Source organism: Acanthopagrus latus, chromosome 18 (assembly GCF_904848185.1).
Source record: "Acanthopagrus latus isolate v.2019 chromosome 18, fAcaLat1.1, whole genome shotgun sequence".
Taxonomy (NCBI): domain Eukaryota; kingdom Metazoa; phylum Chordata; class Actinopteri; order Spariformes; family Sparidae; genus Acanthopagrus; species Acanthopagrus latus.
The window spans coordinates 19,278,149-19,292,453 of record NC_051056.1 but is presented as its reverse complement, the minus strand read 5'-3'; the positions used below and the strand labels follow the sequence as shown (position 1 = coordinate 19,292,453).

The window sequence follows — 14,305 nt, the reverse complement described above, 5'->3', positions numbered from 1 at the left end:
TCTCCTGCTCTAACGCAGCCAAACTGGGAACCTGAAACAACACAGTCCTCTAGGTGTCATCTCAGCAGTTGTTTTCTCCCCCCAGAAGTCAGGTGAAAAATACCCAGCTGAGCGAACACCATTCATCACCAATGTGCTCTGCCAAGTTGTGCATCATCAAGTTAAGGTTTTTCTTACGTTACTGATTAAAGACGAGGTCCCCCGATCATGGGGGCGAGTTAATCAACACGAGATGAGGTGTTCCTCCTGACAGCTACAGACCTGCTCACATATTTAACGGTGACTTACACTCATTCTGGTCCTTCTTCCTTTCCACAAGAGTCACACACACACACTCAATACCTTCGACTGTCAGACGAGGTAAGGTGCTTCACTGCATAACAATCTAATTTTAGATAGATAGATAGATAGATAGATAGATAGATAGATAGATAGATAGAAACTGGAAAAATGCACTCTGTTGTGTCTGTAGTGTGCCCTGGATTCAAACATCTAAAGGTTTCCATCAGCTCTGGCGTTTTCTTTTTATTATTTGACTTGAATTATTTATTGTAAATTGACTCTCGGCCTCCGTGTCCTTCAGAAAACGTTTGCAAGCCGGCCATCCATCAGCGACAACAGTTACTAAATGTTTCATTAAAGCTTTTTATTTTTCCACTTCAAGTTAAATGCAATCAGTGGGAAAAAAAACTTTCGGTGAAGCCTAAACAGAATTGGAAAGGAAACACTCGAGTCACATCGACTTACCGAGAGAGAGAGAGAGAGAGCGAGAGTGGCAGACTGTCAAGCAGCTGAGCGTGGGGCAGATGGATTAGACGACAACGTTCAGTACTTCTCACACATTAAAAAAAAAAAAAAAGAGCATTCAGAGTTTATTCAGCTGCGAACTGTGGAACTTGTCTCTCGCACTCCCACGTGCAGACAGAGACGTACATATGCTCGCGAGGCCCCTCTGCAACATCTCAACCTGCAGGAGGAGGCCGCACAGAGCGAGAACGATGCAGCCGTGGCTGTAATGACTGTAATTTGGGCTGCTGGTAATTACTGAACTCACTTCCGTCCTCTTTTTTTTGCTTTTAAGAAACACATTAGCACTCCCTCCCCCCACTGGAGTCCCCCAAAATATGGCTGAAGTGGCTGACATGAAAAGGCGGGAAGAAGGGTCTCTCTTTTTTTTAAAGTGAGAGCGGTGAAAAACCCTTTTAGAGCCGACTCGCAGCTGCAGGAAACTGGAAGACAGGACGAGTTCCACGGACGCTGATGGTGCCTTATTGATTCTGATAAGTCGTTTATTCGTCGTGGCGTGCGATATGACCTCGAAATCAAGGAGAGCTGCCAACTACAAAACAATGTGGGCTGCCTTTTGCTCTCTGTGCAGGGAGATGGGCCCCTTTACAGACACGTCGCCCTCATTTGGTTTTCTTTTATTACTGCTGCAGGTGGCCGATAAACACATCCGCTTTCCCTCTGCAGCAGTCGTCATCCTGTGGTTTTAATCACCTCCACATCTCTGCACAGCACTCAGAGCGCCATGCCCTCTCGATCTATAACCATAGTGTCCTCAGGGCCCGACAGCAGTGGTAACTCATATAAGTTTCAACTCCCACCTTTTTTTTTTTTGTTCCCATGTGTATGAAATGCTGCAAGCTGATCCCAGGGTGCACTCTCGAACTTTTGTTATCAGGCTTGAGGATGCACGGCACTCAGCCCAAACCCCTGTTGGAGGAGGACAGGGAGTCTGGCATCGGCTCCACCCTTGACCTCAGCAGCGGCTTCGAGGGCTACAGGCAACATACCAATCACCAGTCCGATACACCTTCACTGGGGGAGGCTGACAGGCTCCCCAAAGAGAAAGGTACATGAGTGGCATGGAGAGGAGAGCAACGCATTCGTCTCAGGTCTGGTCTGTTTCAGAAGATAATAGCAGCAGAAGGCTGATGCTCATTAGATAAGGACATGCTCACGAGACACAGCGGGATCGAGCAGCCTGGGCAACAAAAGGCAAAAGTCCTGCTGCCACTCAGCAGCGTTTGGCTGCGTTTGGGTGATGTAGTACATCAGATGACTCCCTGCATGTGAAATTGCTCTCTGAGGCTATCTCTCTCATCCCAGAAATCACACAGGAAAGAGAAAATGTAGTGGGCAGAAACAAGACCACGTTCTTGTCTTATCTGTGATACATTTAGAAAAAAAAATCCCTTTACTCTAGATTGAGGGCACATTGTGAGGCTAACCGTCTCCCCGGCTGTTGTTGTTGTTGTTGTTTTTGAGCAGATAGCTCTCCACAGAGTCCAAACAAGATGCAGCAGCTCCTTGTGAATACATCCAAGATCCCTCTCCTCTTCATCCTCCTCTTCTTCTTTGTTTGCTCCCTTGACACTCTGAGCTCTGCCTTCCAGTTAGCAGGGGGTAAGTACCGTCACCCCCGCTGCCCTCTGGGCGTGCTGGTAGTGACTCAGCCAGTTGATGTTTGACAAATAAGTGAGTCACCGCAGACCAGTTCACTCCGTCCTACCGGGGCCAGCGCTGTATAATTTAATGCATAGTTTCATCCGCTGACCTTTTTGGATTTGGGGGAACAAGCACCATGAGCCTTGTTTAACATTGCTCTTGGCAACTGTCATGTCTGAGACCAGTAATGTGTGTGTGTGTGTGTGGGCGGCATATTCAACCAGGTAAAGTGGCAGGGGACATTTTCCGGGACAACGCAGTGCTGTCCAACCCCGTGGCGGGACTGGTGGTGGGGATCTTGGTGACTGTGCTGGTCCAGAGCTCATCCACCTCCACCTCCATCGTCGTCAGCCTGGTGGCCTCCGGATGTGAGTAGGCGCATATAAAGTGTGTGCAAATATGTTTTAAAAAAAAGTTTTAAATTAGACTCCGAAGCATAAATACGTCCACGCTGGCCTCATCTAGTCTCAGATATGTTGTGTTATATGGTCCTAATATGGTCCTATGTGTGTTTACTGTATGTACATTTAGCCTGTGTGTCTCTCCAGGTTATTATTATTTCACATGCAAAGGTTTTTACACTAAACAGAGAAAAAGATACATAGCGGCAAGCACGGAAAACTCCCATGGTGCAAGCGTGGCAATAACAAATAGATCTAATTAATTTGCGGTTCACGGTTATAATCCCAGTTTCCTGGCTGCCAGCCTAATCTCATGCTGTGTTCCACTTGGAGGATACAGTAAACGGTGTTACTTTATCTGCCATTTAGCTTTAAGGACCAAATTAGCGAACATAGATTAATTCATAAATGTAAGCAAAGGAGGGTGTAGCTGTATTTGTGTACTTACATAAGTGTAATCAGTCGAGTGTTAATTAGCAGATGAAATACATTTGCCTATCGTGTAACCTAATTTAAAACAATGTTATGTCTCATTTAACCTTAGAATAACAGCTTCTAAATCATGTTGAAGGTACAGTGTCTTGTAGTAGTGTGAATAGCGTCTCCATCACTTGTCTCTGCACTGTGTAGAGGGTCGGATCACAGCGTTACACACATGTTCACTTCAACATACAAGTTATAAACTCACAACATTGTTATGATGTAATGACTTTTGTTTGCAGTCAGCATCTGCATTACGTCTGACAAATTGTGACAGACCTGGGATTTGGATTTGAGACAGTGGTGTTGCACACAGAAACTGTAGGGGGCGCCAAAATCGCACAAAATGACAATTTCTACATAGTTTCTTTAGAGATATAATAGGTTGCAATAATTCATAAAAATATCAAAAAAAAACCCAAAACAATAAGACATTTGTCATATATTTTGTTGTTGTGTACTTTCATTATCCCAGATGTTTCCAATATTGTTCAAACCCAGATAAAATTTACTCAAGCCAGTGGTGCGTGTCATTAGGTCAGCTAGGCACCATGTCGTCTGTAAAAATTTGTCCCTGAGTCACTTCAGATAGATTTTAGCCGGCACTGGTGGTTGTTTGATGGTTGTATACATCAACAGTGAAGTGAGTTTGATCGCAGCAATGTGTGTTTATTTACAGCACTTATAGCCTGTACTGTACACTACTGCTATGCTAAGCTAACAGCCAGGATAAGTACATTTCCCCTCTGCCGCCCCTCCACTGAACACTCTGTGAAACTCTTTTGTTTTGTTTGGATAGAGAGCCCTCTTGTGGCAGAAGTTCAAATTGCACTTTTTTAGAGGATGAGGCCGGCCTCCCTCAAAATGACCAAAACTAAGACCAAAAAAATTGTCACTTTTTCACTACTGTACAACTTCCATACTCTGTCTTTGAGGCAAGTGCGTATTATGTTTTTTCACAGCTGGGCTGTGTAGGTTTTGACAAATATTTCTCAAACTGAAGTGAATTGTAGATATTTTGGCTATGGATTAATGCACATTTGGTGCTCTCATGAGTATTTCCGGTAGCCAGACGGTGAACGTGGGACTGACTCACAAATAATAACTACAGTGCCCGTGTTCATCCTCATGTCAGCTGGTGCAACTTTGTGGCTCAGCAAATAGTTTTTAGATGACAATGAAGTTCAACAGCTTGTGGAATAAAAGTATTATTTTTGGATGATATATATCATCAGTGTCATCCTTTCAGTTTGATTAAAAATGACTAAATGATTAAACATTGCAGGATTTAATCCTTTTTTCGGCACACACTGACCGACTGACCTGTGGTGCTGTGGTGGCCATGTGTACAAACCATCTGAGAATTATTGTAATCCGGCAGGTTGGACTGGGATCAAGGAGATTATCAAATAAAACCATATCACACTCCCTCCAGCTGAGTCACTGAGCTGAACTCGTTTAGATCAGTATTCATTTTACAATGCCTCATAGGACCGTTACATGGGGAGGTTACGACCTGTCTGTTGCTGGGGCGGGCTCCGAGGTCGCCCCTGTTTCATTCGGCTTCACTTTCATTAAATGAAACGAGATCAGTATGCAGGGCTGCCCCGCTGCTTCTAACTCCTTTCTGTGAGTGAGCTAGGAGGAAGATAATAGGTCATTATCAAAAAGAAAAGGAGATGCAGAGGCAAGGAAAGGTGTGAGTACGAGAGTGTGCCTTCATGCATATTTCCTCTAGGTCATCATTAGAGGCACCCTCAATAATACACACCCCCGCCGAGTGTGAAGGCTGAGCATGACTCCACTTACCTTCAAATTACCATCACCTTTCATCTCCATTTAGATTAAAACACAGAAGGTTGTGTGCATTACCGTGAGACATTTACCCATTTACAATGTCTGATGTTATTCTTATGTCGCAGTGCTAGAAGTGAGGTCGGCTGTTCCAGTCATCATGGGCTCCAACATTGGGACCTCAGTCACAAACACCATAGTGGCCATGATGCAAGCAGCAGAGAGGACAGAGTTTCAACGGTGAGTGATGAAAGGTGATGGAGATTACAGCACTGAGTGTGGGGGAGCTGACGATCAGGGAAGAAGAAGCCGAAATGGAAAAAGTGAAGAGGATAAGTGGAGAGATGGAGGAAAGATGGATAAAAGTGCAAGGTATAAAGCAGAGGATGAGGCAGAGAAAGCGCAAGCAGCTGCCTCTTTGCTTCAGGCTCCATCTGAGTTTAATTTCTGTAGCAGCGACGATAATGGCACCAATCCACGTCGATCCCACACCAGTAACCTTTTGGCATGAAAGATACGGCACAGAACAGATGGCATGTTACTTAATCTGTGTCTGGTAAAATAAACATGATTTGCTAGTCTTTCACAATAAACTCGCACGCTGAGTCAAAAAACGAAAATGCTCATTGCGTCATGAAAGTTGAGCCATGGACAGGCGGATTAACAAAGCAATCATTCTGAGTAGACGATCATAGCGATGGATGACCTTAGTTACAGCAGAAAAAATTTTGTGACCCACTGCAGTGCCTTTGCCGGGGCGACCATCCACGACTGCTTCAACTGGCTGTCGGTGCTGGTTCTGCTGCCGCTGGAGGTGGCGAGTGGACTAATGACCCGGTTGTCATACCTGCTGGTCACCGGCCTCAGGCTTCAACCTGGGGAGGAGGCGCCTGAGCTGCTGAAGGTCGTCACTGAGCCCGTCACCAAGCTCATCATACAGGTAAATCATATACTATATCCCATATTCAAATGGTGGCCATTGTCCTTTGACGTCACACTCAGGGTGGGAAGCCCAGATGCAGGGATCATGTTGTGCTGCCGTGTTCCAGGTTGCAAGTCGTGTAATTGTACGGAATCTGAAAGTTGTGATCATTTCACCACTTCTGACTGATCAGCAAATGAAAAGACGAAATCTGGAGGGACACAGGATCAAATTTTACGGTTAAACAAAATCGTAGGTATCAAATGTTTTGTTTTATCTTGAATACGGTCCTATGTCCACCTGGATTTTCACTACCCATTGTCTCTTCAGTTGTCCACAAATCAGGAAGCTGTGAAAAGATGACAAGTTAGATCATGAGATAATGATCACCTTGTGAATTGTCAACTGACTGTTTTTCATTTGCTTTGTTGCGTTCGGAGGCCATAAGTGTAAGGAAAGAAGTAAACTACAAGTTGATATTCTCCAATGTAAGCTGCAACCATTAGCATGTGTGGCTAACTGGCCTACCACCACATAGTGACGGATGCAGGGCAGTGAGCACGTCACATAAGTTTGGGATTTACAGGTCACGCCATAAAAAACTTTCCTGCTCCCTCCCTTGTTCCAGCACCCTTGCTCAGACCACACTCATTTTCAAACTAGGCCTCTATTTTGATCTGAACACCTGCACACCTGCAAAGCTTCGTGACTGTGTCCTGCACAGTTGTGAAGCTGCAGCAGACATATAAACACCTGCCAAAATACTCTCTATACTAGATGTCTGCAGAAACACATTTTGCCACGATGACACACAGGCACAAATACACACACATACACACAAACTGAAAACGGTAACAGTTGGTGGAGACGACTGGCAAGTGTACAGTTTGTTCAAGCTATATTCCATCTGATGTCATATTCCTCACTTGTGTTGTATGGAGGACTGAAACTGACTAAAACAGCAACAAAAATAGTAATGCAACATGATAAGACATTATTTTAACAATATATAATACACACAAACTGAAAACATTCCCAGCAGATGCTGTTGCGGCCGGTAACAAATTGGCTGGAAACACAAGAAATCATGCTGGAGACGAGGTGCTTAACAACTCATCTAGCCAGTGTTAGCTTGGCAGCTAGTTAGCTACAGTTGATAAAATCTGCGTACAGCAGTTGCCATTCAGCTGGCAGTTGAGTACATATGAGAGAGGCCGGCTGAGTGGTAAATCTCCTGCTCTCAGGCTATTTTTTGTGAACCACAGGCCTTCTGGTCGAATGATTCCACTCAAAAGACGAGAAATATTTCCCCTTTCACCCTCAGCTGGACAAGTGTGTGATCACAGGGATCGCCATGGGAAATGAGGACATGAGGAACAGGAGCCTGGTGAAAGAATGGTGCCAGACTGACCTTGTTATGGTAATGGCTTGTCTCTTCTGCTGTCTCCTGCACATGCAGACCATTGTGTCACACGCTGGCGCCGAATACAGCCTGTCAGTGCTGCCAGTGACAACTGTGTTCCTAATTTGTGTTTCATCACAGTTTCTTTCTTTCTTTCTTTCTTTCTTTCTCTCTTTCTTTCCCTCAGTTCACTGGCAATGTCAGCGCTGAAGAATGCGGCCGAGGTCCTGACCTGTCCCAATCCTCACTGAAGTGTGAGTGCAACTCTTGTAACCCGCACACTCGCTTAAGAATGCCATCTAAATATAGCGGTTCTGATTGTGTTGATCTAGCGTGCCTTTTCTTTTTCACCATCGGTCCGTGGGGGGGGGGGGGGGCAGGGTGATATGCTGATGATTGTTGGCCCTGTCACTCTGCAGGTAGGCATTTGTTTGTGTCTACCGAGCTGTCGGATCTCAGCGTGGGCCTGATCCTCTTGGCCGGCTCTCTGGCCGTCCTCTGCACCTGTCTGCTGCTTCTGGTCAAGCTGCTCAACTCCCTTCTCAAAGGCCAAGTAGCAAAGGTCATCCATAAAGTCATCAACACAGGTGGGCATACTGTCGAGCCGCTGGAGCTTTTAGACAGCGCATCGACGTGGGAACAGTTGAATATGCAGCGTGCGGTCTGAAAAATGAGGAAAACAAAGCGAGACAGCCTTTGGAAGCTGCTCTGGGTGTGCACATCTTAGTGTTGCAGTGCTGTGTCTCCTCTCTTTATCTTCGCAGACCTGCCGCATCCGTTTGGGTGGCTGTCAGGATACATGGCCATGTTTGTGGGCGCGGGGGTGACATTTGTGGTCCAGAGTAGCTCTGTGTTTACCTCGGCCATGACTCCGCTCGTAGGTGAGTGATTCACGCTTTTGCACACGTGAAAACTCTGAGGGCCTCAAAGTGAACTGAACTAAGTTAAAACATTAACAAAATGCCTTTGAACTTTACACTTTTCAGTTCTTATGCACGTAAAAACATAAAACGATTGAACGCACCAACAGAAGCTCCTCTCTCCCACAGAAAACACTAGTCATGAAATACCACGTCAGTTGTCCCACTTTTAAGTCTGTGACTTTGTGACATCACGCTACATCACCATGTGACACACAGAATATGTCTCTTTTAAATGTTTAGCTGCTCTTAGATGATGAAGTGGTGCTTCTGCAGATCTGTACTGTCAGTATGGGTTAGTAGAATTAATATAATAATAATTAATACGCTTTAGTGTTCAACAAGTAGCGGCTAATAGCAAACAGGATGAACAAAGCCCAATCAGAACGGTATGAACGCAACATAATCAGACTAAATCTTGCTGCGAGGGTCTCTCCGACTCTCATGGACATGCTGTTTTTCTTTCTCTTCCACCACCCACCTCGCTGACCACGGTCTGACAGCACATTTCAACACCTCCAGCCATTGAAATACTGAATAATATATTAGTTTAACCTTGCACACTGACATCACCTCTGTCTGGGTCTGAAACCTGCGGCATGCACCGCTCGGTTGGTACAGTACAATGGATGTGTGAGCGGTGTTAAACAACTACTTGATCCCTTTTGTCCTCAGCTCGAGTCTCTCTACTGAAATACTGTTGGGCGGATTGGACACTTAATCATTGCAGCCTGATGGGTAATTTGTGTTCCTTTTGTCCGTTTGACATCAGCGGAATTTCTTTGTTATTCAGGAGTGATTCACAGTGAAACGATACGTGTGCGACGGATGTCAGCGTGACGTGATTTGCATACCTTGTATATGTTCATTGGACATGGCACGGCAGATAATCAGGTCACGTGACAACAATAAGCAACAAAGCAAATTCAGATGTTATTCACGATGTGGCAACGCAGTAAAGTCAGTCTGATACTTGAGTTTTGAGGCTGATGCTGAAACAGATATCAGCAATATGGATATGTTGGCTGATACAGACAACATTCTTTGCAATCATACCTCAAATGTAGTTCGCAAACACTTATGATAAAGATATTAAATCGATGCAGGACATTTTACATTTTTTAACAATAAGCATTATTGTTTAAAATGACATCAGTGCACTGAAACAGTAAACTCAGAATTTAAAGGAGCAGTACTGGCAATCTGTCAAATTGATACTCAAAACAAAGAGGGGGCAGCGTGTCACCAGAGTAACAGCGCTCTATAGCTAACTTCAGAATCTAAATAATGTCAAAGCTGCTTTTTATTCACATTTTGTTAATAATATTAGTTTTATTTTTCATATTTTCAGCTAAAAGTCTTACACAGATCCCCTTTAACAATTATAAATAGCTTTTTCTATCGAGCCATCATGATGTTTTTTTTTTTAATTATTTTTTAACAGGACATTTGGTACATAGACTCATGCTGCTTATCAATTAGTGTAACAACTTTGGCAAACCTACAACATTTCCTCTAGCGCCATCATCAGGGCAGTTTTCAATCTTTTCCAATACTATTAAAATGACAAAGAGATGACAGATGACATCAAAAGCTTAAGCTGTTCTTTCCTTCTTCACTTTTTGAACACCATACACACATCTCGCTGTCTAACTTTCTGCTCAGTTTGGTTAGTTTTCTCCAAAAAGCTGCTGTTTATAACCTTGAGGCGATCCCAGCAAGTATCCAGTGTGAAAGCTGGACTCATGAAGTTTCTTCCCAGCCTGACCCTGCAGTTATCTTTTGATTTGGTGCACGCCTTCAGGGAGATCGTCCCTTATAATGTCTTATTAAACTGGACTCGAGCTGCGCTGAGTTGCAGATGTTATAACCGTGAGTGGGCCCGCGCTGTGCAGACGTCAGTCATGTTACTTGCCTGGACTCTGCCTCTGGCATTTGAGGCGTGAAATCACAGCTGCTGTAAATGTGTACTAAAACCCTCTCATTTCATGGCTTACATGCGTATCAGTTTATGCGATCACTTTGTTTTTATGTCGTTAAAGCGACAACTGAGAACAACCAAACACGCTTTTTTACCGTCGGTCACTCCTGGAACATTCACTGCTGTAACTTAGCAGCTCGTAAACTGCGCTGTTGTTTCCAAGGCCGCTGGTTTCTGCCTCAGGTTATAAATTCTAACGATGCAACCTCTAAACAGACATTCAATAATAAATCTGTAGCTGCACAAGGTGTACCCAGTTGCTCTGGACATGTATTTATTGGCTAATTAAAATGAATGTGTTTTCATTCAATTGAGAGAATAACCCAAATTTCCCTGTTGGCTGATATCTCATTTGTGAGCTCGACAGGGCCAAATAAGGACACAAACCTGCTCATTTCCACTGATCGAGTCTTGTGAAGTTTGTAAGAACATGGTTGCGTAACCAGCACTGTATGCCACTGGCTAAATGAAGCATATAAAATCAGTGATGACTGAGTCATCAGCCTGCTACACAGTGATAAATGCGAGATGGGAATATTTTCTCATATTAAACAGCAGTAATTAATCGGCTTGCAAAAAAAAAAAAATAATAATAAAATGCTGAAAGGAAAGAAACTATGGAGGATTTCCAATCCACAGATAAACTTGATTAAGTATTTCTGTTTATTTGACTTGCTGTTGCTATTTTGTAGTGTCATTGGTTGGGAATAAATAGAAAATACCAGATAGAGAACAACCGTTTTTAGTCCTTTAGCACTGAATGCACAGATAGCAGAGCAGCACTGCCCTACTTTGGCTGTCAGATGCTGTCATTAGTCATCTTATCTGGCAAATGTACATTTCAGTCTTTGATTCCACTGTTTCTTTTTAAATATTTGGCTTCTGTTCACCTCAAAACACACCAAATACAAATGATTTTATATTTGAAAGACTTTGTATCTAATAGGCAATCTGAGTCAAAAGTTATTTTCAAACACTGGAGAATAGATGTCGGGACTCTTATTAACAGTGGCTGACTCGGAATGTTTGAAGGGAGATGGGGGAAAAAAAGAAAAAGGGCCCAAGCGCTCAGTGAGTCATGATACCTCACCACATGCAGTCCAGGTGCCCTTCCAGTGGACAGGGTGCTTGACCATGTGTCATCTTCCACACAGGCAATCGAAGTGGGCACTTTTCCAGCGTATATTCCAACATGGTGGCATGCTCCCGTGCTTCTCAGAATGTTTTGTTTTACCGCTGTGCTTTCATCATACAAGCAGTCATTTTATCAGCTGCTCAGAAATGGAATCCACGTTTGAGTATTAGTGTAGTGCGACTTGAAAATATACGGAGATGAAAGATACAGTTTTTCATGGCCGACGCACGTCTTTGTTGCACCCTTTATCTCCAGCGCTGATGATTACGACGCACTTCACACAGAATTGGCGTCAAGTTCATTAACTAGTTTTTCGACAAAGCGGTGTGCACCGCAATTTTTATTTATTTATTTTTTTATGTTCCATGTTCTGTCGTCTCCCTCAGGTATCGGCGTGATCAGCCTGGAGCGGGCCTATCCTCTCACCCTTGGGTCCAACATTGGCACCACCGCCACAGCCCTGCTGGCAGCTCTGGCCAGTCCTGGGAACAAGCTAGCAGCTGCCATACAAGTAAGCCAGTGTTGTATCAGATACAGTGGGCATTTTTTTACACAGCATGGAAATGAGAAAAAAAGGAAAGTGAAGTCTCCAATACCAACATCCTGAAAACATTATTTTCATGAATATATTTTCCTCAGAAATGAGAAGAGCAGGATAAACACAGACTGTGAGGCAACAATACTGGAGACACAAATGTCTTTTTCACTCACACAAACATGGAAGTTACCATGAATTATATACGTTGCAGACTAAAATCATGTTTGAATGTTTGTTTCACGGCTTTATGCATAAATAAGAGTGCAGGAGCTTCGGGGGGCAGCTACGTGGACGCTCTTGGAGAAGTATATTTGTCTGTTAGGACGTGAAAATTGGAACCTTGTCACGTCGTTGGTTTTATGTTTATGGAACGGGCGTTACATGATGACAAAACCTGGTCATGCAAACACTTTCTGAGGACTTGAGTGACAGCATGCGCTTGACAGTGATGAATTACATCCTTCAGCTTTAGTGCGAGCAGATTTCTGCCACAAACACATGTGCTGTATTCATCACGCAGACACACTGGGCTAGAATCGCATCATGCCTCGTTTCTGTGTTTGCAAGGTGCACCTCTCTCCTGATGGCATATAGAAAAGAGACATAAGCATGGAGCATTGTGGATTGTAGTGCATTGAATATAAGCTTGTATATCATTCATTCATCATTATATCGACCATGTGATCCTGGTCTCGAGGAAAAGGGAAACCAACAAGGAGACATTCATATTTTTTTGTTTAATGATGGCACCCTCTATCTCTGCATATGTAGATAGAGACCTCATCTCAATACAGCCAAATCTTGCATAAGGAATGAAGCTAACTTTAACTTACGGTCCTTGTCTCCTCTCACATTGACGGTATGATATCCATAAAATCCTGCCCTGTGTCGCCTTATCCTCCCTTCACAGATTGCTCTGTGTCACCTCTTCTTCAACGTCTTCGGCATTCTGCTGTGGTATCCTCTCCCCTTCATGCGCCTGCCGATAAGGATGTCTCGCGCCCTGGGCGAGCGCACCGCCAAGTACCGCTGGTTCGCGGTCCTGTACCTTCTCCTCTGCTTCTTGCTCCTGCCCTCGCTGGTGCTGGGCCTCTCGCTGGCGGGCTGGCGGGTCATGGCAGGCGTCGGGGCTCCTTTCCTGGGCGTGACCGTCTTCATCGCCATGGTTAATGTGATGCAGGCTCACAGCCCCAGCCACCTGCCCGCCAAACTCCAGACGTGGGACTTCCTGCCCCAGTGGATGCGCTCGCTCAAACCGCTCGACCGCCTGATCACCAAGGCTACCGACTGCTGCAGCGCGACACCTGAGGTGGGGCAGGGAGAAGACCAGGAGCACATCTCGACACGGACGACCTCTGGTAGCCCAAAGAAAGAGTCCACACAGAGGAAAGCGGAGCTGGCTTACGACAACCCGGTCCTGGACTACCTGGATGAGATCAGACCAGGTGTGCGGGTTCTTAAACTGAAAGGGTTAGAGAGGTGCAACAGCACTCCCCTGTAGTCACACTGATAATGGAGGGCTTTTTAGACTCAATTTTGTCAGTAGTGCTGGAGGAAAAATAAACAAACAGCCACTGGAATTGTAGATGTTTAGATCATTTTTTAAAGGAGCATTTTAAATACTTCTAATCCATGTTTGATTTCTATCCAACTCCATCTGCTAATGGAGCCCTTATGATATGATCAGAAGCATAAAAAGCTAGTTAATGCAAGTGTTGTTTCAAATGTTCAAGGTATAAAATGAACTTGATGAACATGTAACACACAGGAAGTGTAATACACAAACTGCATTAAAGGCAATCTGTGGAGTTTTTGACCACTTTGGAGCAAATGTCTGTTGTTGCTGTAGTTCATATTCTGACATTGGTTTCTTGTGATATTGCTGATTGACAGTTGTTAAAGGTAACAAACAAAGATAATGGACAGCGAGTGAGCAACATTTTGAAAATAACATCTTTGCAGACCAATCGATATCAGTCAGTAACCATACCTTGTGATTTTCCAGCATAGCCACCATCATTAGGCTGTGGCAAAGACAGATTTTCTGGGGTATCTGCCTTCTTTCATTGCATGACATGCACATGATGTCTCTGGGAAGCGGTTTCCCAGGGACCAATTTCTGGGGACAAGAATGTAAACAAACAGTGATGGTATGTCTTGTGTTCAGGAAAATGCTGGTGAAGACCTCTTCATCTGCTTCACAGGTCCAGTGTAACAAAACCAACAATATGGTTCCTGTTTGCTCTGACATGCTTAGAGTCATGCAGGACTGAGCGTGCAG

At 44.3% G+C, this 14,305-nt stretch overlaps 1 protein-coding gene across 3 annotated transcripts; it reads left to right on the top strand.

Moving 5' to 3' along the window:
• The first annotated feature begins 283 nt into the window (after positions 1–283).
• Positions 284–13,870, top strand: slc34a1b (solute carrier family 34 member 1b). Of its 3 annotated transcripts, none has more exons than XM_037076093.1 (13): positions 284–360; positions 1,440–1,580; positions 1,658–1,855; positions 2,275–2,409; positions 2,676–2,819; positions 5,255–5,366; positions 5,871–6,066; positions 7,373–7,468; positions 7,638–7,704; positions 7,870–8,037; positions 8,215–8,331; positions 11,873–11,997; positions 12,935–13,870. In XM_037076093.1, exons 2-13 carry the CDS (start codon positions 1,532–1,534, stop codon positions 13,523–13,525), a joined length of 1,998 nt encoding a protein of 665 aa, XP_036931988.1. In that variant the 5' UTR covers positions 284–360; positions 1,440–1,531; the 3' UTR covers positions 13,526–13,870. The 3 variants fall into 3 exon arrangements, with proteins under 3 accessions (XP_036931988.1, XP_036931989.1, XP_036931990.1); XM_037076094.1 differs by having other exon boundaries at positions 1,685–1,855; positions 12,935–13,869; XM_037076095.1 differs by having other exon boundaries at positions 344–360; positions 1,474–1,580; positions 1,685–1,855; positions 12,935–13,869.
• Positions 13,871–14,305: the final 435 nt, after the last annotated feature.

Bases quoted from the DNA above. Each gene is read 5' to 3' on its own strand.
- slc34a1b (XM_037076093.1), top strand. From the start codon at position 1,532: ATGCCCTCTCGATCTATAACCATAGTGTCCTCAGGGCCCGACAGCAGT. The intron at 6,067-7,372 runs GTAAATCATATA...TTTCACCCTCAG, and splicing joins TCACCAAGCTCATCATACAG to CTGGACAAGTGTGTGATCAC. The intron at 7,705-7,869 runs GTGAGTGCAACT...GTCACTCTGCAG, and splicing joins GTCCCAATCCTCACTGAAGT to GTAGGCATTTGTTTGTGTCT.